The sequence below is a fragment of the Candoia aspera genome, chromosome 10 (assembly GCF_035149785.1).
Source record: "Candoia aspera isolate rCanAsp1 chromosome 10, rCanAsp1.hap2, whole genome shotgun sequence".
Classification (NCBI taxonomy): Eukaryota; Metazoa; Chordata; class Lepidosauria; order Squamata; family Boidae; genus Candoia; species Candoia aspera.
Window position 1 is genome coordinate 25,748,290 of NC_086162.1, and position 21,909 is coordinate 25,770,198.

Here is a 21,909-nt window from a genome sequence, read left to right on the forward strand (position 1 = left end):
AAACCGCCCCCAACCGCCCCAGCCTCCTCCCCTTGTTAGAGGCAGCTGCTCTCAACCTTTTCACAGAATTGCTGCCCCCCACCAAGTTGCCCAGGGAAGGGAGGGCAGTCGCTCACAACTAAGAGGTCACTGGATGGGAAGGTTTTCTGTTGCAGTCCCGGGGACAAATATGGGGCCCAAGCCCCCCCAGCCGCTCTGCCCCCCAGTCTTGATCAGATGGGGAGGAGGGAGGTCATTCAAAGCAGCACAACCTGCCTCTCTCAGGCACTGCCGCCTCTCCCTTCCAACATGGTCGGGGAACTCAACCCGCTGGGCTGCCCTGGGTTCTCGTTTCATCTGTTGCCTGTTTGCCCCCTTTCCCTGTTCACAATCCGTGGATTCCAGGGACTTTCCAAAGGCGTCACATTTTTGAGTCACACAGAATTCCATTGGAGCAACGTGGACTGTGTTCCCTGCTGCACAAAGAAAGGTCTTGTTCGAGAGAAGACTGTGGTTGTGTTCCCACAGCAACTAAATTTGGTTGCTAAGTTTAGATTCACACGCTATATTTTGGTCAAACGTAGCTGGGTTTGCCATACAAAAATAGCTAATTGAGGTTTAAAAAATAGTAAATTTGACTTGCTTTGTGAAGGAAGCTGCCATGCTTTCGCTGACCCGTCAAAGGATCTTGGTCAAACCCAGCCACGTGTCTACTGGCAGACAAAACAGTAGTCTGTTTGGTGGTGGCTTCACATAGTGTGCGGATCTGGTTTTTATGGTTTGGATTATAGCTCAAAGCGTTGTGGGAATCCAGCAGACTGACTTGTTCAAGCAAATCTGGTTTAAAGAAGCAATAGCTCAGTACACTGTGCGAACTGTCATAGGTTGCAGCCCTCTTTCCTAGCTGGCATTTTGCAACACCATGATTACTGGCCAGGCATGAGAGTGGTGGTCCAGGGTACTGGCAGGATACCAGCAGGCGGGGAGTCAGAAACCAACTATCATTCAAAGCCTGGAAGGAGGAGGATGCAGGGAGCAGAGAGGAAGAGGGACTGTGCACCTACAGGGGAGGAAGGAAGCCGGGCTCTGGGGTCTGTGGGGTGCTGAGCACAAACTGCCATTGCTGGCAGTGGGGTTTGGAGAGCCTTCAGCGCCAGCGGGTCTGCCAGGCTCCCAGATGCTCACCAGCAGCTGCCTCCTCCTCCTCCTGCCAGGAAGTGCTCAGGCTGCAGGTCTCCCAGGTCCAGGCTGCTGCTGGGGCACGGAGGAGAGGCTCCGCTGCCTCCCAAAGGCTGCCCCAAAGGAAGTGGCAATGCAGATGTGGGGAGGCTGCCCTGGACCTGAGCAGAGCCTGCGCGACAGGCGAAAGAAGAGGTGGGGAGACGAGGCAGAGATGTGGGGAAGAAAAACAACAGTCCCTCCTTGGGGGGAGAGGGGCAGTGATAAAATTTGATAAATAAATAAATAAACATCTCCCCCACCCCACTGCCAGGTAAGCTGGGGAAGCTTTTGAATTCTCCGAAGCAAAATGAGGGTTGGCTTCATTTGTTTCTGTGCTAGCAAAAGACTACCCTCCCCACTAGAAACGGGGACCTCACGCCGGAAGCTGCCGAAGGTGAGACCAGGAAGGTGTCTGGGAACGGCCTTGAAGCTGCCAGCCGGGTGGCAGAACAGGATCATGGGCCACCCTCGCACAGTCCCTCACCGCCCAGCAGGGGAGTGATGCTCTGCCTGCCTATTCAGGATCTCACACCAGGCCCTGCGGCGCCTTCGCCTTCACAAACTGGGCCAGCACCGGATCAGATGCTCCCAGGAAAGGGCTTGGGCAAATCAGCTTTTCCCCACCCCACGGCTCAGAGCGGGGAACCAGCAAGCTGTTTAGATGAGGGACCAAAACATTAGAAAGTGCCAATATATATATATATATATTTAAAAGAAGGACTTTGAAAGATAACATGGCCCAAATCCCACGATCTTATACTGGATGGGGAGATTCAGAGACCTTGTAAAATTTTGGGTAATGAATAAATGGCTTCCATTTTGGAAGTCAGTGGCGCCATCTGGTGCCGCATTGCCATCTCAGCCGCCTATCCACAGTGCCCCCAAGTGCAGCCCCACATCTTCACACCTCCCTGCCCTGATCCCCACAACAGCGTGGGCCTGCATCCTGGCCACGGATCCAGCCCCCAGGAGGTGAGCAAATGCCTGCAGAGAGCAAATTACTTGCATGGTCTCCATCAGTTGGGCTTCAGAGCTGGTTTGGGGGAAGAAGTGGCTGGGTTGCTCTAAAGCAGCTTTTTTTCAACCTTGGCAACTTGAAGATGTGTGGACTTCAACTCCCAGAATGCCCCAGCCAGCATGGTTTGTTAATCAAAAAGAGAAAGCTCGCATGCTGGCTGGGGCATTCTGGGAGTTGAAGCCCACACGTCTTCAAGTTGCCAAGGTTGGGAAACACTGCTCTGAGGGGTGGCATCTGCTGGGACAGGGAGCCAGGTCCTGATCCTGCAGCCATCGGGACATCTGGGTGATTCTGTTGACCAACATTCTTGCTGCATCCTGTGAGCAGCCCACCCTAAAAACCACCCAGGAGCAGCAGGAAAGTCTTTTTCAAATCAAGCTCGACTCCTGGAGACATCAGGGACATCTCTGTATGTTTTCCCCACAAAAATATGGAAAAGTTTGCCCCTGCCTTCTTTCAGAATGTTTCTTTCAGTTTTCCACTCTGGAAAATGCCTGATTTTCCACTCCTGATTGTCTCCCAAATATAAAGCCAAGTTCAACTCTGCTTAGCTGGCGGCCCAAAATAGGTCATCCAGGAGAACTGTCATTTATTCAGACAGCAGGCATGGACAATTCAGACTACAAGTTGTCCTTGTTTAGTGACCACAATTGGGATGGGCAACTTGGTCATTAAATGAAGCGGTCACTAAGTGAAACCGTGACTGTGCTTGTGATCTGACTTCAGCTTTCCTTGGCTTTACAGACCCACGAAGGTTGCAAATGCGAGGACTGGTTGCAAAGTTACTCCTTCATCCCCATTGTAACTGCGAACCCTCTCTAAACAAGGCAGTCGTTAAATGAGGACGGCCTGTATTTTTTCCCAGACCAAGTTGATTCTTATGAACCACAGAGATCCACTCTGTAACCACAGGCCCACTGAGCCAGTCAAGGTCTGTGTTCACACTTTCAATAGAGAATAGCTGGATTCACCCAACAGGCCGTGGGAATCATGCCAATCCCACTCTGGCTCAGGGCGTTGGAAAATAACAGCCACCGAGGTTCATAAACCATCCTTTAAGACTCCGCACAGTCGGTGAACCCGCCAGTTGCGACCCGCTCAGCAGGCCGGGTCTTGGTGCGGAGTGAGAGCCAGGCCTGGGTTGAACACCAGCAGGGAAGGTCAGGCTGGCCTTGGCGCCAGATGGGGGCAGCATCGATGCGCTCTGCGGGAGGAAGGGAAGGAGGGGAGGGGAGGGGCTCCTGGATGAGGCACTTGTCAGCCCCTGGGCGGGCACTCCCCCCCCTTTTCTTTCTTGTTCAATCCTCCCCGGTCAGAACAGATTGTTCCACTCGCTGCTGGGCTCATCGGGTGTGTCTGTGTGACGACGCCTGGTGACAATCTGCACCGAAGAGGTTTCCGCTGATCTTTGTCAGGGCTTCGTGGAAACCAAAAGCGAAGATCAGCAAGTTTTAGTTTGTCAACAAGCAGGCCAAAGGGCAGAAACTGCTTGCACACGCAGGACAGGGAAACCGCAGTACGACGGGCGGCAGAGCGCTGCGTTTACAGGAAGCCCCTCCTGTCACTTGTGCGCCGAGATGTTCTTGTTTATGCTCGTCAAAGGAAAAATAAAACCCTAACCCCAGGAAGAAGTTTCTAAGTCTCCTTTTTTACTCTGTCAGAAGGAGATTGGCGGGGGGGGGGGAATAAGTCTCCCCAGTCCTGTAGGGCCCTTGCCCAGAGCCGATCTCCGGAATTTCTTTCCTGCATAAAATCAGGAGGAGCCTGGTAGCCTCTTTCCCATTTAACACACTTTATCTCACGGAAGTGGCTCCCTTTTCCCAACAGGCCTTAGCTGGGGAAGGGGCTGCCGGACTCCTCCTGGGTTGGGCTACCATGGGCCGGCGTGGCTCTTTCCTTCCTGCAGGGTGGAGGGGGTGCCCCTGGCCAGGGTCACGGCCAGAGTCCAAGTCACGGAGGGGGTTTACCGGGTTGCGGCACGACCCAAACAGAGGGTAGGAAATACGCCACAGTCAGGGCTGCCTCCTCCCCCACAGAAAGCCCCGGCCCAGTCTCTTGGGCTTCCATAAGAGCAGCTTCAGGACATGGCGGTCACCCCATCTGAACCCCCACTGGGGACCAAAAGCTCAGGGCAAGCAGCCATCAAGAAGCCGCCATTCTTTGGATGGTGGCACAGTAAATAAACCTCTTTAAACTGAGAGGGGGCCCTCCCACCTTGCTTCTTCCTGCCCAACGAGAGTGGCCAGAAGTTGCCCTTCTCTTTCACCAGGCCCCGAGTCTTCCCTTAGTAGAAATCCAGCTGCAGAGACTCGCCCCCAAACCCAAACAATCCAGGAAACACCAGGCTAAATTTATCACAAGCATTGCACAAGGGCAAGCCTTCGAGAATCTGGCAGCTGAGTTTCAAAGATTGCTCAAGTGTCCTCAGCAAAACTGGAGTCTTCACCCTCTTGCCAAAGCAAAACTCTACAATCTCATGCCCATTTGATGTTCAGCGCCCACAAACCAGAATTCTGTCTCCGAAGTGAAGGCTGACAATCCTTAGCTCTCCATCAGCAGGAAGGCCGGATTTGCACACTCGTCCCCAGAATGACCTCAGCTGGGCTCTGTCAACAGCCTGAACCAAGTCAGTGCTAAACCCAGCAGCTGTGCCCAGGTAACATCTAGCCTGGTTAGCTTTAATCTGAGTTTGTTTACTCTTCTTGTGGCTTGCTGTGTGGTATGAACCCATCAGGGTTACAGGTAGTCCTCGCTTAACAACCACAATTGGGATTGGAATTTTGGTTGCTAAGCAAAGCAGTCGTTAAACAAATCCAACCCGATTTTATGACCCTTTTTGTGGCGTTGTTAAGCAAATCACCATGGGTGTTAAGCGAACCGCATGGCTGTTAAGTGAATCACACAGTTCCCCATTGATTTTGCTTGCCAGAAGCTGGCCAGGAAGGTTGAAAATGGCGATCATGTGACCACGGGACACTGCGATGGTCATAAATGCAAAATGGTTGCCAAGCACCCAAATCGTGATCATGTGGCTGTGGGGAAATGCTGCGACGGTAGTAAGAGTGAGGACTGGTCGTAAGTAGTTTTTTCCAGCACCGTCGTAAGTCTGAACCATCACTAAACAAATGGTTGTTAAGTGAGGCTTACCTGTATTTATGATTCCAAGTATTGTTCAAAGCCAGAAAAGGGGTTAATCCATTTTAAGTGTGTGGTTGGGCAAAGGCAACCTCATTTAGATTATGGGAGATGCCCATAGTCAGGCCTGCTGCCAATGCCCCGAGCAGAGGAAGCTCTGCCTGCTGGAAATTCCTCTGTGGAGGAAGGGTCACCTTTTAAACTGGGGCTCTGGGGCAGCTATGAAAGGGGCAGGCACATGGCAGTAACTCCCCCCACCCCCAGTCAGCTGGAGAACTAGCCCTCCTCCCAGCTATTGCTGGAAGACGGGCAGGTCCTCTGCCCCGTCCCCCCCCCTTTTGGTGAGGGGAGGAGAAGAGGAGACCCCTCTTTCCTGCCCCTTCTCTTGCAAGGCCCCCATGCTGGAGGCAGGAGCTGATGTCACTGCGCACCCCTGCCAGACCTGGGGAGGCTGATGTCACGCGGCAACCGGAGCCCAGCGCTGGACCAGGGCCAGGATCCGAGGTGACAAGTGCAAAGCCTCCACCCGGATCTGCTTTCCCCGGCTGGGAACGCTGCACCCCGCCAGGCAAGGCTCGTGCTAGTTCCAGGGCTGCAGACCGGCTCTTCTCCGGGGCCATCATGGCGGCCCCCCTTCCAGATGAAGGAAGCAGTGTCAGCTGGGAAATTCTCGGGGGGGAGGAGCCTCAGAGGAAACCCCATCCCCTGCAAAATCTTTTATCTGGCCCGGAGTAAAACCCAAGAGAGAAAGGTTTTCCTCTAGGGGACTGCAAAGGTACTTTGCACATGGTCAAGGGCACCAACTGGTTTGTCCATCCCACTAAGGCAGTGTTTCTCAACCTTGGCAATTTTAAGATGGGTGGACTTCAACTCCCAGAATTCCCCACCCAACAAGGCTGGGAAGGGAATCCTGGGTGTTAGAGTCCATCCATCTTGAAATTGCCAAGGTTGAGAAACACCGCACTAAGGCATGGCTTGGTCATAACAACACCCTTTTAATAACTCAGTTAGAATTGAAGGCCGTATCCTTTCTCTGTGAAAGTTGTTTTCCCTTCAGATGTATTCAGTTTCAGTTTATCAGCAAAGGGAGAAGAGTGGAGAAGGGGGGGGGCTCTGCTGGGAATCCCACTTCCTTTTGCCCCTCCTGGCCCCCTCCCTTCCAAAGGGGAGGCGCCAAGGACTGTCATTTTAAAGCCAGAGCTGAACAGAGTTTTTTTCCTCCTCCCTCCTCATGTCTTTTTCTTACATCTTTTTATGCTTTTTAGTCCCAGATCTTCTGGGAAGTCCCTCTGGGGATGCCTTTGGGCTAGAAAGCAAGGGAGAAATGATTCAAATTACATCATTTATTTCTTTCCCCTAAGGCATTTCTCCTTTTCTGCCACAGCAACAACCCAGCATTGCTCATTTCTTGCCATGCTAGCTGGGGATGCTGGAAACTGTAGTCTCAGCCTCTGGAGGCCCACATCTCAACCCACCCAAAAGGGAGGTGGGCTGTGTTGACAAGTTAACCTAGTCTGTTGCATGAACTTAGCACTTGTTAGTTAGTGAAGTGTTTCCCAACCTTGGCCCCTTTAAGATGGGTGGACTTCAACTCCCAGAATTCCCCAGCCAGCATCTGGCTGGGCAATTCTGGGAGTTGAAGTCAATCCATCTTAAAGGGGCCAAGGTTGGGAAACACTCAGTTAGTGATTCAGTGCATCATGTGAACCCAAAGGCATCAAGAAGCCAGTAATGAGAGAGAGCTTTTGGGGGTGTTGCGAGCCTCCCTTTCAGACTGGCAAGATGCTCACGGTGCCAAGAAGACACCCAGCTGGAATTTGCTGGGGCAGGTTGAACAGCAAAAGCTAAAAAGCAGGGCCCACACTGGAAAAAAAAGGCATGTTTTTTAAAAGCACATTTTAAAAAATTCCATGTGTGACAATAAGGGTGCCTCTGACAGCCAGGATGAACAACAAGGGGGGTGCTGTGGGCATCTTTGCGCAGCTTCTGGGCAGCTAGCCAACTTGCAGCAGCCTGCGCCTTCTTCTGAGTGCCAGTCTGCAAGGGTCTGCCTGCTGCCAGGCTGGATGCCAGCCCTGGGCATGTCTTGCCAAGGCAGCAGCTGCATCAGCACTCCAGCTGTTTGCCTTGGAGAGCCCAGCTTTCCCCCCCCCCGTTCTTGACCCACTTCTACATTCCACGAACGGCTGTGAGGCAGCAGCGCTGACGCAGGACACACTTGGCTGACTCTGTCCCCCCCCCGCCCCCCTGCTCCAGGGCCCATGGCCAGCCAGCCTTGGCACAGCCTGCAAGGCTGGCGGGACGCTGTGCTAAGCCCCTGAGCCCTCCGCTTTGCAGAGCATGGGGTGGAATTCCAGGCCAGGCCCAAAGCCAGATCACCAGCTCCGTTTTTCTGCAGGAGCGTAAGCGCCTGCTTTCCTTGGGCTGGTATTGGGGGCAGGGTCTGTCTTTGCACAAGCTAAGCCAGTTTTTTTGTCCATAGTCAACTAACTCAACCACAGCTGGCTGGCTGCACACCTCTTAATTCATAAACCTAAGTTTACTAACCACGTTTGCCAAGTTCAGACAACACAGTTAGCCCCAAGCAAGCAGAGCACATTTTGTTGTGTGCTCCCCACCCGGATGAAACTGCGGCTGCTGTGAGAGAGAAGCAGAGTGGTGGTAGGCTCTGAGGAGCCTCGCCCTCCCTTGGGGCCCCTGTCGTGACCGTGAGCAAGCCTCCTGGGCTGGTCCGGACCAGCACACACACACACACCTGCCCCCGGTCCTACGAGTGCTGTGTGGGCATGAGAGAAGCTGCCTTCTGCAGAGGCAGGCCCCGGAGGCAGGTCCTTTTGTGCTGGGGGTTCTCCTCCCCAGACCGGTGCACAGGATGGCGCAGGAGGGCCCGGATCATCAGCATCCAGAGCAAGCGGGGCTGTCCCTCTGACCCCTGGCAGGATTGAGCCCCAGCCCCTCTCTCCCGGGGCCCTGGATGGTAACTCCAGCAGAATCGATCCGCCACCAGTTGACCGTGGGGTTTCCCAGCCGGAAAAGCAACCAGCGGGAAATTCCCAGGAACAAACGGGTAGGGTCTTTTGCAAACATCTTGCCATTTTTGCAAGCCTCCGCGGCCCATCTGGAAATCTCCCTGGCTCCGAGCTGTGTTTCTCATTCCACCCCCCGCGCCCCCCCATCGTTCTTGCCGGACATGCGGCAAGAGAGCTGGCCACGAGGCACGAACCCGCCCCCTTCTCCGGCCAGGGCCTCTTGCCCTTGGGAGCTGGATGACCCTCCGCCCCCCCTCCGGGCCCGCCCACTCAGGCGACTCCGGCTTCGCCTTTTAAGGACAGCCCTTTGTCCAGACGGGCCGGACCTCCCGAGGCGGCCCGCCAGGCCCGGTTGCCTTTCCAGTTGCGGGCAGCAGAGGCGCTGCGGGTTGCGCCCAGATGACCGCCCCGTCTTCCCGGGCCGCCCGGTCAGCCGCTGACACCCAACTGGGATCCAAGCGCGCCCCTCCCCGCCCCCCGCGCTCCGGGGGGCTTGGAGACCTGCAAGGCGGGGGCGGGGGCGGGGGGCGGAGCGGGAGGCTGGCCAGAAGCTCGGCTGATGCAGCAGCAGGGCAGGACAGGGGGAGGGGGGTGTCAGCTGGTCCAAGGGGGAGGCCGGGCCGGGCCAGAGCAAGAGAAGACCTTGCAAGCTGAAGAGGTCGTTGGCTGCCTGCTCCCCTGGTTCTCTTTCAGGGAGAGGAAAAGTTTTCCTCCCGCTGCTGCCCATCAGAGGAGGAAGGGGCACTTTGCAACGAGTGGCCTGGAGAGAACCCCCTCCTCGCTGTCCAGCTTGGCCCTCCCTCTGCCAGCCGGGTCCAGAAGCCCCTGCGAATTCCCTGCTCCACGGGGCAAACAGAAGGCAACCCTGTGCCCCTTTCTGGGGGGCGGTGGGGGAGAGAAGGACCTTCCGCCTCCAGGTCTTCCTCCTTGCTCTCATTCCACCCTGGTGACTTGTTTGGGCCCTTGGCAAGGAAGGGAATTCTCCTCTGAGCACCTGGGGAAGGGAAAAAGGACTCCCCTTGGGCTGCCAACCTCCTGGGCTCCCTGGCTGGCCACCTGCTTGCCCACTGGACCTTTCTGCAGCTCCCACCAGGTCGTCCATAACTTGCAAGGCTGATCAGCCGGGGACAACCCCCCCCCCCACCACTTCGTCCTCAATGCTGCTGGTGGAAGCTCAGCTGCAGGGGCCAGTGAAGAGTGTCCTTTAGGCTGGGGAGGTTGGTGAACCTGCCAAATCCTCCCCCCCAAAGAGAACTGCGCTGGGCTGAGCTGCAGGTTGCATCCAGGCCCGCAAGAGACAGCAGCTTGGCCGGTTCTGCCTGCGATGCAAGGTTGCCTTCCCACCCACATGCGGCTCAGCCCCCTGGGTTCCCTCTCCGTCTCCTCTGGACTCTGCTGGCAATTCCTTGCCCCGAAGACACCCCGTAGGAGGCTTCCTCAGCCAGGTTCTCTTCCTGCCACCGGCTGCCCTCTAGAAGGTGTTGAGGTCCCTGGAGCAAACCGGGTCTCCCGGCAGCTCTGCGGCTGCTCCCCACCCTTTCCGTTTGGGCAGCTCAGATATTTTCCGGCCCGTGGTGCAACTGGCTTGCTTTGCGGTTGCGAGGCATCTGCTGTGTGCAGAAAAGGGTTCTGCCTGGGGGCTGAGAACAAATCATGCCACTCATGCCTCCCCGGACCTGTTTGCCGGAGGTAGAGAAAACGTTTGCAACTGTCACCCACCCACCGCCACTGTCCCGGGGAGCTGCACTTCCTCTCCGACAGTCTCTCCTCCCCCCGCCCCCACTGCAGCTTGAAAGAAAGATTGCGTCTGTAGGCACCACCACATCTTCCTCCAGCCTCTGTTTCCTGCACTATGAACCAGAAATGCTGTAGAGTGCTGGGCCTATCTTAACTCTGCTGCCCAGACCTAGGAAATGGGGGCGCCGACTGTGAATTTGTGGCTGCTGAGCAGGTGCCTGGCCGCTTCGGACGTCACGCCAAGCTCTCATTTCTAAGACATTTGCTTTTTGCTTAGAGTATTGTGCAAACCCAGGTATTTTGGCTTGCAATCCACACTTTATGCCTTAATGTTTTGCACGAAGCAGCTAATAATAGGTTACTTAGTTTAAAATTGGCCATGGCTTAGTGCAATGGATGGACTTTGAATTTATATCCCACTGCAATCTCACGAGTCTCAGCAGTGTGAACAACTACAGATGCCACGACAAGAGAAATCAAAAAATAGGTAGGTGAGTGTCAATGAACGCTCTCTGAGAAGGGTCAGTTATTACCAACTCTGTGAAAGCCATCCACGTTTGGGAGTGGTGGTGGCCCGGTTTCTGGGAGGAGGCCGTTCCACAACACTTCTAGCCTCAGCTCCCTTCTCCTCCCACAGCTAAGTGTGGTCTGCCAGGAGTTTCTCCCCGATGCTGGAGGGGGCAGTCCTGAAGGCGGGAACCCAGTGGCATCTCAGCCCGTCCCATAGGGGATGGGAATGTTCCAGATAAACAGGAGAACAATCTGAAGAAACGGCTCTCCAGACGGGTGATCCAACCGAGGGTTAATTTTTCTCCAGGGTTGCAGAACAGGGCCAGGCCTAGGTGCAGATCCAATTTCCCACGTCATGCTAGGCCATTATCTTCACCACGAATCACCGAGAATACCACAATCTGATGGATTAACACAATGCATTAAACCACAAATAACAGCTTGCAAGCCACAATAGCTGGTTGTCACATTGCACTAAGCCAAGAACAAACAAACCCCATTGTGGCTCAGTGTTGATGTGTGAACTCAGCCACACACTTAGCCCCCACACCCAAGAAGTCCTCCTTTGCTGGAGGAACTGTCCAGGGATTGGAGCAGACAGGGGTCTTCTGCTGGTAGAAAGCTTAATTTTGGAAAAGGAGACCACAGATCAAACTCTAGAGCCTGTGCCTCCAAGGCAGATGCTCTGGAACCTGAGGCTCCTGACCTAAACCTTCAGGAGTGGGGGGGGAGGGACGGGGGAGAAGAGGAGACAACAACAACAACTTTCCTTTGGCACCCAAATAAGGAAGAAGCCAAGGTTTAGTTCCTTCCTCAGTGAGAGAGTCAGACCGCCAAAGAGCTACACCCAGAGCAGAGGTTCAGATGAACTTCCATGGGGGCAGGGAGCTCTCCCTCCCTCCCTCTCTCTTTGATGTTAGAAAGGAAGCTCAGGAGAAGCTCAGGAGGAGTTAAATGCCCATTGGAAGAATCTTTTAAAAAATCTGGGCTTCCAAAGCTTTGGATACACCAGGCAACAGGGCTGGCTTTGGATACTTTGGGACAGGAGGTTTGGACAGGATACTAACAGGATCTCTCCTCCCAGTTAGCCTCTAAGAAAACCGTACCTGGAAGCTGGGGAGCCATTGCCAGCAAGGAAGGACGACCCTGGACTAAGTGGGCCCAGGCTCCCTCGGGGCCCGGCTGCTTCGCATCCTGCCAAAGGAGCAGAGCCGCAGGGCTGGGTTTTGGAGTCCCACCTGAGCTGGGTGGGGCCTGGGATGCCGAACGGGCTCCCTGCACTAGCATCCTTCTGCCCATCCACAGGTGAAGCGCCCACCCAGCCAGGGCCAGCCCTTGCCTGCCCTTCCTGGCCCAGCCAGACGCCTCCCTTGATCTTCAGCAATTCGAGAGGGAAATTGGGGGAAACCCCAGGCAGGGTGAGCTTCCATACTCATTTCCCACCATCCCTCCTCCACTGTGTGTCTTCAGCCTTCTGGGAAATGAGCTACGGGCGGGGTGGAGAAGGATGCATTGGCCAACGTGGCATTGCAGTCTCTGCCTGATTTGCATGCATTGCGAAATCCCACCTTGAAATCCCAGCTGCGCCTCCAGCTGGTATTCCACTGGACCCTGAGGTGAATGGCTCGCTTCGGGCTTGAACTTTCCTGTGAACCAAGCTAGTTGTGGTTTAACAAGTTAAACCATGGTTTGCTGCAAGTCTTGGCCTAGTGCAATGTGTGGGTCTAAATGTGGACATCAGGTGTAACTGTCATGGCTTATTCCAGCCTTCCCCTACCTGGTACCCTCCAGATTTGGGGAGCTGTGACTCCCAGAATTCTTAGCAAGCAGAAGCCATGTTGGCTGAGGGATTCTGGGAGTTCCAGGCTGATGTCAAGTGGGGGAAAGGTGCCTGGTGGAGATGCCAGATTGGGGCCAACTGGCTTACCTTCGGGGGAAGGTGAACTTTGCCAAGTTGTTGACACTCAATCCGTGACTATTTTCCATACAGCTACACTAGAATTTACAGGGCAAACACAGCCCCAACTGGCAAACTTCGAAAAGGTCTGGGCCAGCCCCGATCATCTCCCTCCACTAAAAATAAAGCCCAAACTAGACGAACATCCATAATGCTGGAAGGTGTCTGTGGGCTTCATCTGGATGGGTTTTGCCTGCTGGGCTGACCCAGAATTTGAAAAGGAAGAAAGGAACATACTGGAATTTGCCTCCCTGTGTTTCCAGGGCGTGCCCCTGCTTTACGTTTGCTGGCAAGCCACAGAGCCCAGGAAAGCCCCCCCAGCAAGTTCTTCCAGTCTGGGCACTGCAAGGTGGGTGTTCCTCCCAAGGCACCCTCATCAGCTGACCCTCTGCCAGCTGCTGGAATGCGCTCTTGCCACACCCTGCCCGCCTTCGGCCCTGAGACAGGCACCCAGTGTCAAAGTGCAACCAGTTATTACTGCAGGTTGCAACTCAGCAGCTGTTTCCTTTTGACCGTGGATGTGCTGATGCATCTCTTTTCTAAGCAAGCCGCCAAAAGCCTTGGCAACAGACCCCCAGAATGACCTGGCTTTCTTCTCAATTCCCAGTTTGCCTAAGATGGGGGCTCCCCAACCCTCCGCTTCCCTTCCCCTGGAGTTATTTTCTCCATTCACTTTCAGCATCTGGCGCTGGCTTTATTCCCTTGCCCCATTTTTTCCTTGCCGCATCTGATGCGCCCAAGACTTAAATCCCACCTGGATGTGAAGCGTCCTCTGCTTGTCAGAAGTTTCTTTCCCAAGCAGGAAATTATCTCTAAAGACATCATTACGAACTGGCACAAATACAAGGGTAAATGGGACCTTCTGATCCTCAGATTTATTATTAACTGAGTATTGGTTGCACCATTATCTGTCAGAGATTCAGAAAAGAAATAGCAAAAGTCTCTTTTTCTAGCGAAGAAAAAAAGCTAACATTTTGAACCATTTTAAACCTTAGCACAATCTCATTTGCTTCATAGTTCACACACAAAAATATATAGATATTATATATATTATTCTGGAATATTACAAAAAAGATAAATACAATATAAAATTTTTTTGAATAAATAGACTCTATAAATAGTTTGGTTTTGGTTATTGCCTTATTACAAGGTAAACATTGAGGATTTAAAAAACGCCCACCACAAAAATGACACGCAGGTGTGACTAGCATCAACATCGGCTTAGAAACAAAAGGCACCCTCTCCCCCTCCCTCCCAGACTGCTCTCCATCAGTGCAAAATGTCCACTTTAACCGAGGTTAAAGCAACAGGACACCATTTTCGGCGCTTTGGCTCCCGGGCTTCTTGCCCAGCGAGAAACAGCCCTACTTCTGGCACTTTTATCTCTGACACCGGCAGAGAACGTTTGGCAATCTTGGGCCCAGTTCCGAATCCTCCCCCCTCACAAAGAACAGGGGGCTGAAGGAGCAGGATTTCCAGAGACTTAATTTTATGGAATTGGAGAGTGGGCTAAATATTTCCTTGGGCGACCCAGGAAGAGAGTACAAATTCTGGAATTTGTAAATTTGGAATATGAGACTTTGTGACTGAACACCCAGTTAGACGCAGATCCGAATTCCCCATGGAACAGGGGTAGCCACAGTCTTAAGTTGTTCTCTCTTGCACGACCAATCCAAGGCTGAGCTTGCCTGAAATTTCACCCCCACAGGGGCAAGAAAGCCGTCAACTGGATCCAAATTCTCCAGCAGGGGAGAGCTTTACGCCTACGCAGCTGGCATAGGAATATGGGAGGAGGTGAAGAGGAAACAGCCTCTCTCTTGCACCAACAGGGATTCACACTTCTCGGTGTCAGAGCACTCCAAAGGGGAAAAAAAGTGATTGCCCTGCCAATATTTCAAAACCTCAGAAGGCCATGAAGCAGGGGAAAAGATAAAATTCAGCACCTCCCCTTAATTCTCAACCTATTTTTGCTGGAGGACTAAATAGGGAGAGGATATTCACAGTATAAAACATGGTATTTTAAAAGTATTAAAAAATAAACCCAAGATACATTAACAACCAAGATTTAACCTTGGCTCATTTCTCTGGTTCGACCTGGCTTCCATAATGCGTGATCTTTTTCTCCTTACCACAGGAGAAAAAAAGAAAAAAAGTCTGCTACATACAAGTAAGCGTCCCCCTTTTCTCCCTGGGACAGTTAACCCTTGGCATAATGCTCAGGTGTTGAAGTAAAGAGTGAAGACCCTTTCTCCTTGCACAGCTCAAGACTTTTCCAGGTTGGGGATGATTCCAGACTTAAGTGGGGGGAGAGGGCACCACAATCCCCTTACAGCTGAATTTCTCAAGGGGAGGAGTCAAGGGAACTGTACCCAGGAAAAGAGAGAGAGGGGGCAAGGCTGAGCCACCCACCGCCAGTCTCCACTCAGCCCAGTCAGGTGTATTGTGCAAAGCCAGAGAGAAGAATATTGACCCCCACCTCGGTCTCCTGGCTCCCCTGAAAGGAAGAGAGGGATTTCCGTGATACCAAAGACCCAACGATCTGCCCCCTCCTTTTGCGTGATGCTGCCATGATAAGGATGGAGAGAGTCACTCCTGGGGAGGGGCTTGGCCCACCACTCAGCACAACTGCTCAGTCTGATTACATGCTGACCCCACCACAAACCTCCGCTTAAGGCACTACGCTGTGAAAGGCAATCAACTGGAACCCCCTTTACTTGCTGGAAATGCATTTTCCAGGCCCCTCAAAGGGAGTAAGGCAGGCAGGTGGGAGGAGGGAAAAGCACCCCCCACAAGAGCAGGCAGGAGGATGACTTCAAGATCAGGAGAAGCGACGGCTCTAAAAAGCAGCTGGCATCAGTTTGGGGGGAATTCGGGGTCCCCCTTCAACAGGAGCATCATTCCGATGCACACCCCTGCATGGCAATCGACAGCAAGCTTGAAATGTCTCGTCTGGCTGGCCACCCCGTCATTCTGAGACAGAAAGCCGGTTGAAGATGGGCAGCCTGTGGGGGGTTCCCGCCGGCCCGCCGGGGGGGTGCAGATCGAAGACAGGGGAGTCAGATCCGCTCATGCTGCTAGAGCTGCTGTAGCACTCGGGGTCCGAGAGGGAGTTGGAAGAGGAGGTCCTCGGCAGGGCGGGGGCCGCGGAGGCCGGGGTCCCGGGGGCTGGGGAGAAGTCTCGGTGGCTCTGGAGCGAGCCGGCCAAGCTGGCCGATTTCCTGCAGCGGCACGAGCAGCACCCTCCAGCAGGGGCCACCGGGAGAGTGTCCCCCAGGGACGACACGAAGGAGAGCGGGTCCACGCTCAGGCGCTCCCAGCCCGGGGAGAGGAGCTCGGCAGAGGCAGGAGGCGGCGACACGGAGGGGGCCCGAGTGAAGGAGGCAGGATCCGGGAGGCCGGGCAGCGGGGAGGTGCGGCGCGTGGTCGGCACCCCGGAGAAGCTGACACTTTGGCGCAGGAGCTGAGGGGGGGCGCCCGGGCCGGGGGCAGTGCCAGGGAACTGGGCCTCCTCCGGGTAGTGGATGAAGTGGCAGCGTGAGCCATAAGGACACTCGCCGTGGATGTAGAACTTGTGGCACGGCTCCGTCTTGTACTTGGGGTGGCGGCTGACGGTGCGCAGCTCGGCCGAGCCGTGGGCAAACTGGCACTTGGCCCCGTACTTGCACTTGCCGCTTTCGCTGAAGGTGCGGCAGAGCTCCGTCTTGTAGCGAGACGACGGAGCCGGGCCAGGCTGCTTGAGCGGGGGGAAGCCCGGCGGCGGGGGCAGCAGGTTGGGCTTGCCCTCAATGAGGCTGACCGAACGGTCCGGGCGCAGAGGGGGCCGCAGCTGCTCACCGCCAGGGCTCCAGTGGCTGCGCAGGGGCCACAGCGCAGAGGAGTCCCCACTGCTGTGGAGTGCCGTGTCCGAGGAGCAGGCGGAGTGGCGGCACGGCAGGGTGGAGCAGGGCACGTCCAGCTCTTCGCTGAGCGAGAGGTTGAGCAGGTTCTGTTGGGAGGAGGAAGCAGGAGAGGTTAGTGACCGGGCAAACACCCACCGTTTTGCCCGCCTGAATTGCTGCGGAGGTCCCACCCCATTCGCAGGCACAGCATCTTTCACTAGGTGGGAACCGAGTGTTTGGCAGGGCACGCACACCGCCGCTCTGCAGCCCAGCCTTTGCAGCCCAGCTGCACACGAAGGCCAGAGAAGACCCCCCTGCTTGTGGGGGGGGGTGCCCCGCACAGCACAGGTCCAGCTGACCTCCATAAGCAGGAGGGTGTCAGCAATCCCACCCCCACGCCTTAAGACCCTGAAGGCTTGCCAGAGCAGGGGACCACCCGCGACCCTTCCTCAGCCAGCAGTCCCTCCCTTGGGAATTATCCAGAGGAACTTTCCGCTCCCCAAACTCCGGCCTTGGGAGTTCCAGGCGCTCTTCTCCAGTGAGTCAGAGACACCAGGAGCCCTCTGCCAGGAGAAGGGAGCTCAGACAAAAGCCCGCCTTCGTGACTCGCAAGCGGGTGACGTCAGCAGCCTCAATATAGGGCGGGTGGGCCGGGCCAGCCAGGGTTATTTTTGAAGAGCCTGTGGCTGGACCAGAGCTGTGGAGGGGAACAGCTGCTGGGTAGTGACTGTAAACCAGAGACGGGGGGGGGGGTGTCACTGGGGGTATGAAAACTTCCACCTCTGACAGGCACAAGTCCTTGTGAGGGATATGAAAACAGATGGCTAAAGATCCTTCCACAAGTGCCTTGGAAAGGAGGCAGATGATTCTTGCTCTTGCAAGACTCACACAGGAGACAATCTGACAGCCGAGTAACATTTTTCTGTCCCCTCCCTTTTGTGTAGCCTTTAAAAACAAAAAATCTTTCCACCTTCAATAAATACACATTCCAAATGATGGCCCAACAGTGCACCACTTCTCAAATAACACAGTCTCAGTGTTCTTGAAAAATCCTGCTTGAACAACAAAACTTAAGTGCTTTTCCACTCTACACAAAAGGGTATGGGGAGGGGGAAAAAACAACACCCCTAACCCTTCCCACTTCCTGGAGGGCTCTCAGAGAACTCCTACCCCTGGGTTAGCACCATCTGAACCTGAGAAGTACATCAGTTTTGCCTTGATTTGTTTTTCAGCTGGGTTAGAAAAGCCCCTGGATGCTTCTGCCCAACCCCCGTGTTTGTGGGGCGCGATGTGGGGGGAAAGAACAACCACAGGCCAAAGACGCACAGGGAGGGGACCAGATTTCAGGGCCGGGAGGGAACCCTCCAGGGAGAAGGGAAAGCACATCGCTGGCAAAAAGTGCGGCAGCGGCAGCAAGCGAGCTTGCTCCCAGCTCCGGCCTTCGCAAAGCGCCCCATTGACCCCCCCACCCGCGCGCTCTGGCCCCGGCCTCGATCCGCAGCTGGACACCCGCTTTCTTCCCCAGCAGGAGAGGAAGCGGCCCGGAGTCTTGCCGCTGCCCCCAAACGCCCGAAAGATGCCAGGCCGAAGAGGGGCCACTGCCGCCCCCCGCCGGCGAACGAAACCGGAGGAGCGGCGCTGTCCGAGCTCCCTTTTCTCGGCCCACCGAGGAGCGAAAAGGTTGGCTTCGCGCTCGGAAGAGGCTGCGGAGGCCGCCCGCCCAGCGCAAAGCGGGGGCGGGGAGAGCGAGCGACGCAGTTCTTGACCTAGAAAAAAGCCCGGCCGTTGCCAGCCTGTCGCTTCCTGTTTTTTGCCCGCCACCCCCCCGCCGGGGGAAAAGAGGAAGCGGCTCTTCCTCCGCCGCTCGACGGTCCCCGGGCCTCGCCAAGGCCCCGCCGCTCCCGCTCCTCCAGAAACCGGGGATTTCCCCCAGTCCCGGTTTCCTACGAGGGGCCCGGAGGACCCGGCTCGGGAACGGCCGCCCCCAGACCGCCCGCGGCTCGGCTTTACGGAAGCCCGGCTCCCTCTTCCCGGGCGGCCGAGTACCAGGACCGCCGGGCCCGGGGGACTCCAGGGCCCCCGATCCCCAGCCAGCAGGGCCGACAGCGCCGGCTTCGGCAAGGCAGGGCTGGTCTCAACTCGCACCGCGCCCTGCTCGACGCACCTTCGAGGAGGCGGACAGAAGCCTCCCGTCTTCTCTGCCCCCCCTTTCCCCGAGAACTCCCCGAAGGGCGGATTTTAAACTGGACTTTCAGGCGGCCGGGCTGGCGGGGGCCCTAAAGGTGGCCGGGGGTCCCTGCGAGACGCGCGGCGGCGGCCTCCGAAGACTGCGCGGGCGTTCCTGCGGGTCTGCCCGGCGCCTCCGCCCGCCGCCCGGTCCGGCGGAGCTTCCCGCCGAGCTCCAAAGCCAAGTCGCGCCCGGCCCCGCCGCGGCCACGAGATCGCCGAGGGTCCGCCAAAAGGCGGCGGAGCAGGAGCCGAGCCGAGCCGGCAGCGGCCGCCCGAACGCCGCGCCCTCCGGAGCCAGAGGTGGGCAGGCCGCCCGGAGTGCCCTCCCGCCGGCCGCGCGGCGAAGGAGCCCGAGGGGGAGCGCGGCTCTCACCTGGTAGAGGTTGCGGACGCCCAGGATGGAGCTCATGGCGGCGGCGGCGACTCGCTCGTCCTCCGCTCGGCGGAAAGCAGGACACGACGTCTGAGCCGCGGCGGGCGCGCTGCGCCTGATATCCCGGCGGCCCGCCCGGGCCCCGCCCCCGCCCCTCCCCTCCCCCGCCCCAGCCCGGTAGGGGGTGGGAGGGGCGCCCGCTTTCCGGGACGGCTTCGCGCGACCGGGGCGCCCGGCCGGGGCTTTCTCCGCCGCCGGCCGGCCGGCCAACCGCTGGCTCGCTGGCTCGCTCGCTCGGGTTACCCAGCGGCCGAGTCCCGGCGGGGGCAGTTCGGTGACCAGGCAGGCAGCTGCACGGGGCGCCGGAGTGGGCCAGCTAGCCTCCGCCTTTCGCTCCGGGAAGTGTTGGTTCGGGAGGGCGGAGGACGCCTGGTCTGGGCACATCAGTCCCGTCTGGCGGCATCGAAAACCCCCCCGCCCCCAGTGGAAAAGGAGACTCCACCGATGGGAGGGAGAGCCCTGGTGGGCTGCCCCAGGTGCCCCCAGGAGAAGCCCACCAGCGGGTGGGAGGGCCGGAGCCGCCTCCTGAAAGGGGAGGCCAGCTGTAGCCCCCCTCTTTCGCGGGCCACCCTGCGCCCGGTGCAGCACCCAGACCCTCGTCTTCGCTGGCCTGGGCTCCCCCCCGCCGCAGCTTCCTTGATTACCCCTCGGGGTTCAGACTAATAAGTTCCCATTACCTGTATGGAAATGTGTGACATCAGGTGTGAAACAGCCTGCCGAAAGCACCTGGGTGACTATTAAGGGGAAAGAAACACTAAGGGTGGGTACTGCAGGCCACCAGCCAAGCAGAAGCTGTAGATGGAATCGGGGCCAGTCAGATGGCTGAGGTGGGCTTCGTGCTTACAAACCAGGAAGAAATGGTGAGGAAGTGGAAGTGGCAGGGATCTTGGGAGAGAGGGACCCTGGGATCCTAGAATTTGTCCTGTTGCAGGCAGGGAGATGGAAGGGAATGAGATCAGGGTTCTTGATTTCAAGAGAGCTGACCTCAATAAGCAGAGGGGAAAAATAGGAAGGATTCCATGGGTGGGAATCCTGAAGGGAAAAACGGTTCAGGGGCGTTGGGAAGTTCTGAGAAACCAGATGATTAAGGCCCAAATACAAACAATACCAAAGAAAAAGAAAAATGGGAGCTTGCTGGTGAAACTGCTGTGGTTGTACCACTCTGATAAACCATGAAATAAAAAAGACGCGTTGAAGAAATGAAAAGGGCGGCCTACGACAAAAGCATAATGTTGGGAAATAGCCCAAATCTGTAAGGCTGAAAATGGTCTGAGGTTTGCAGGGAATGCCAAAAATAACGGTCGAGACCTCTTTGGTTATGTGCAGAATAAGAGGAAAGTCACGGAAAAAGAGAAAATGGTCCAGCCTGGAAGAATCTGCCCCAGTGGCAGAAGAGAAACGCGGGACAAAATAGGGAAGAAATTGGCAAGAGAACACCTGGCTGCTTGGGGTGAATTCAAGTCACCGGAGCCCGATGGCTTATATTCCAGGGTGCTAAAGAACTAACAAGTGGACACGTTCCAGAGGGTGACCCAAACTCAAAATGAGGGATTTCCTGACTGGGAGAGCTGGTCTAGAGTCGGGGGCTCCATCACTGGAGGGTTTCCAGCCAAGGTGGGGCAGCCATCAGCCTGGGGTGGTTGGAGGGTTCCTGCCCTGGGCAGGGGGTGGGCTAGAAGACCTCCAAGGTCGCTCGCAAGGCCTTCAATATAGGTTGCTAGGAAGTGGGGACATTGGTGGCCCAGTCCAAGCTTGTGAGCACCCCAAATGCTTCCCGAGGGCCACTGGGGGACATGGGCAGTCAGACAAGCTGGGCAGAGGTCCCAATCCAGTCTCGAGCTCTTTGGGGGTTCCTGGAGCTGGCCCCGCGAAGATGTTCCGCACATCTTTTGGTTCAGCCTTCGACAAAGCAGCTTATAATGCTGGACTGCAGGGTTACCACTCAGGGATCCAAACTTCCCCAGCGGGGTCCCCTCCAGATACGATGGAGTCCAGCTTCCAGATCCACAGCCACATCTGAGGAGAACTAAGCGGGGGGAGGTCACCCAACAATCTGGGTCAGCTGTGGGGTGTGGGGAGCCTCAGGAAGCCGCCGCTGGTGCAGACCCTGGTGCTGCTGCGCGATGGGCCGGCCAGGCTGGGGTTTCCAAGAGAGTGCCCTATTTGGGAGGGAAGCAGGGCTGTCCTAGCCCTCTGAGGCGTTTGGAGAAGGCCGCCTCTGGCAAGGGTCTGCTTGGTTGCGGCCCGGAGCAGCGGGTCGGGCAGTGGCCTCTCTGGACGCCAGTCCTGAAGCTGCTGAGCTTCTCAAGAGGGCCGGGGACGCGGAAGAAGGAGGGCTGCCCTGGACAGAGGTGGCGGAAGGCCAAGGGGGGGCAGAGCCGCAGGAAGCCCTTCCGAGTGCCCGCAGGAGTCGCTCTGAGGCAGGCGCTCCCCGTCCAGGGCCTGAGTGACCAAAGCACCTTGCGAGGCGTGGAGCTGGCCAGTCCAAGGGAGGCTGCTGCAAAGACCCGGGCTGGGCTGGGGCCAGGGCGCCCTTTGCACAGCCAGATGCGGGGAGGAGGGGCTTTGGGGTCAGCCTGCCAGAGGGGTCCCTCGGAGTCGGTCTCAGCACTCAGGAGCATAACAAGACTTTCCCAAAAGGAGCTGGGAGGACTTTCAGTTTTGAAATGACTGGAGGCCTGTTTTGATTTCTTTTTCTCAGGTGACTGAGATGATTCATCGCCCTCGACGGGGTTCCGGTAAATGTGGAACCACAAAATCAAGATCTCATCATGAACCTTTCC

General features: G+C 56.4%; 1 protein-coding gene across 1 annotated transcript; it reads right to left on the reverse strand.

Moving 5' to 3' along the window:
* Positions 1-13,446: 13,446 nt before the first annotated feature.
* ZFP36 (ZFP36 ring finger protein) lies at positions 13,447-19,143 on the reverse strand. Its single transcript, XM_063312511.1, has 2 exons — positions 19,067-19,143; positions 13,447-16,571 (listed from the first exon to the last, which is right to left on the reverse strand). Exons 1-2 carry the CDS (start codon positions 19,100-19,102, stop codon positions 15,552-15,554), a joined length of 1,056 nt encoding a protein of 351 aa, XP_063168581.1. The 5' UTR covers positions 19,103-19,143; the 3' UTR covers positions 13,447-15,551.
* Between the last annotated feature and the right edge of the window lie 2,766 nt (positions 19,144-21,909).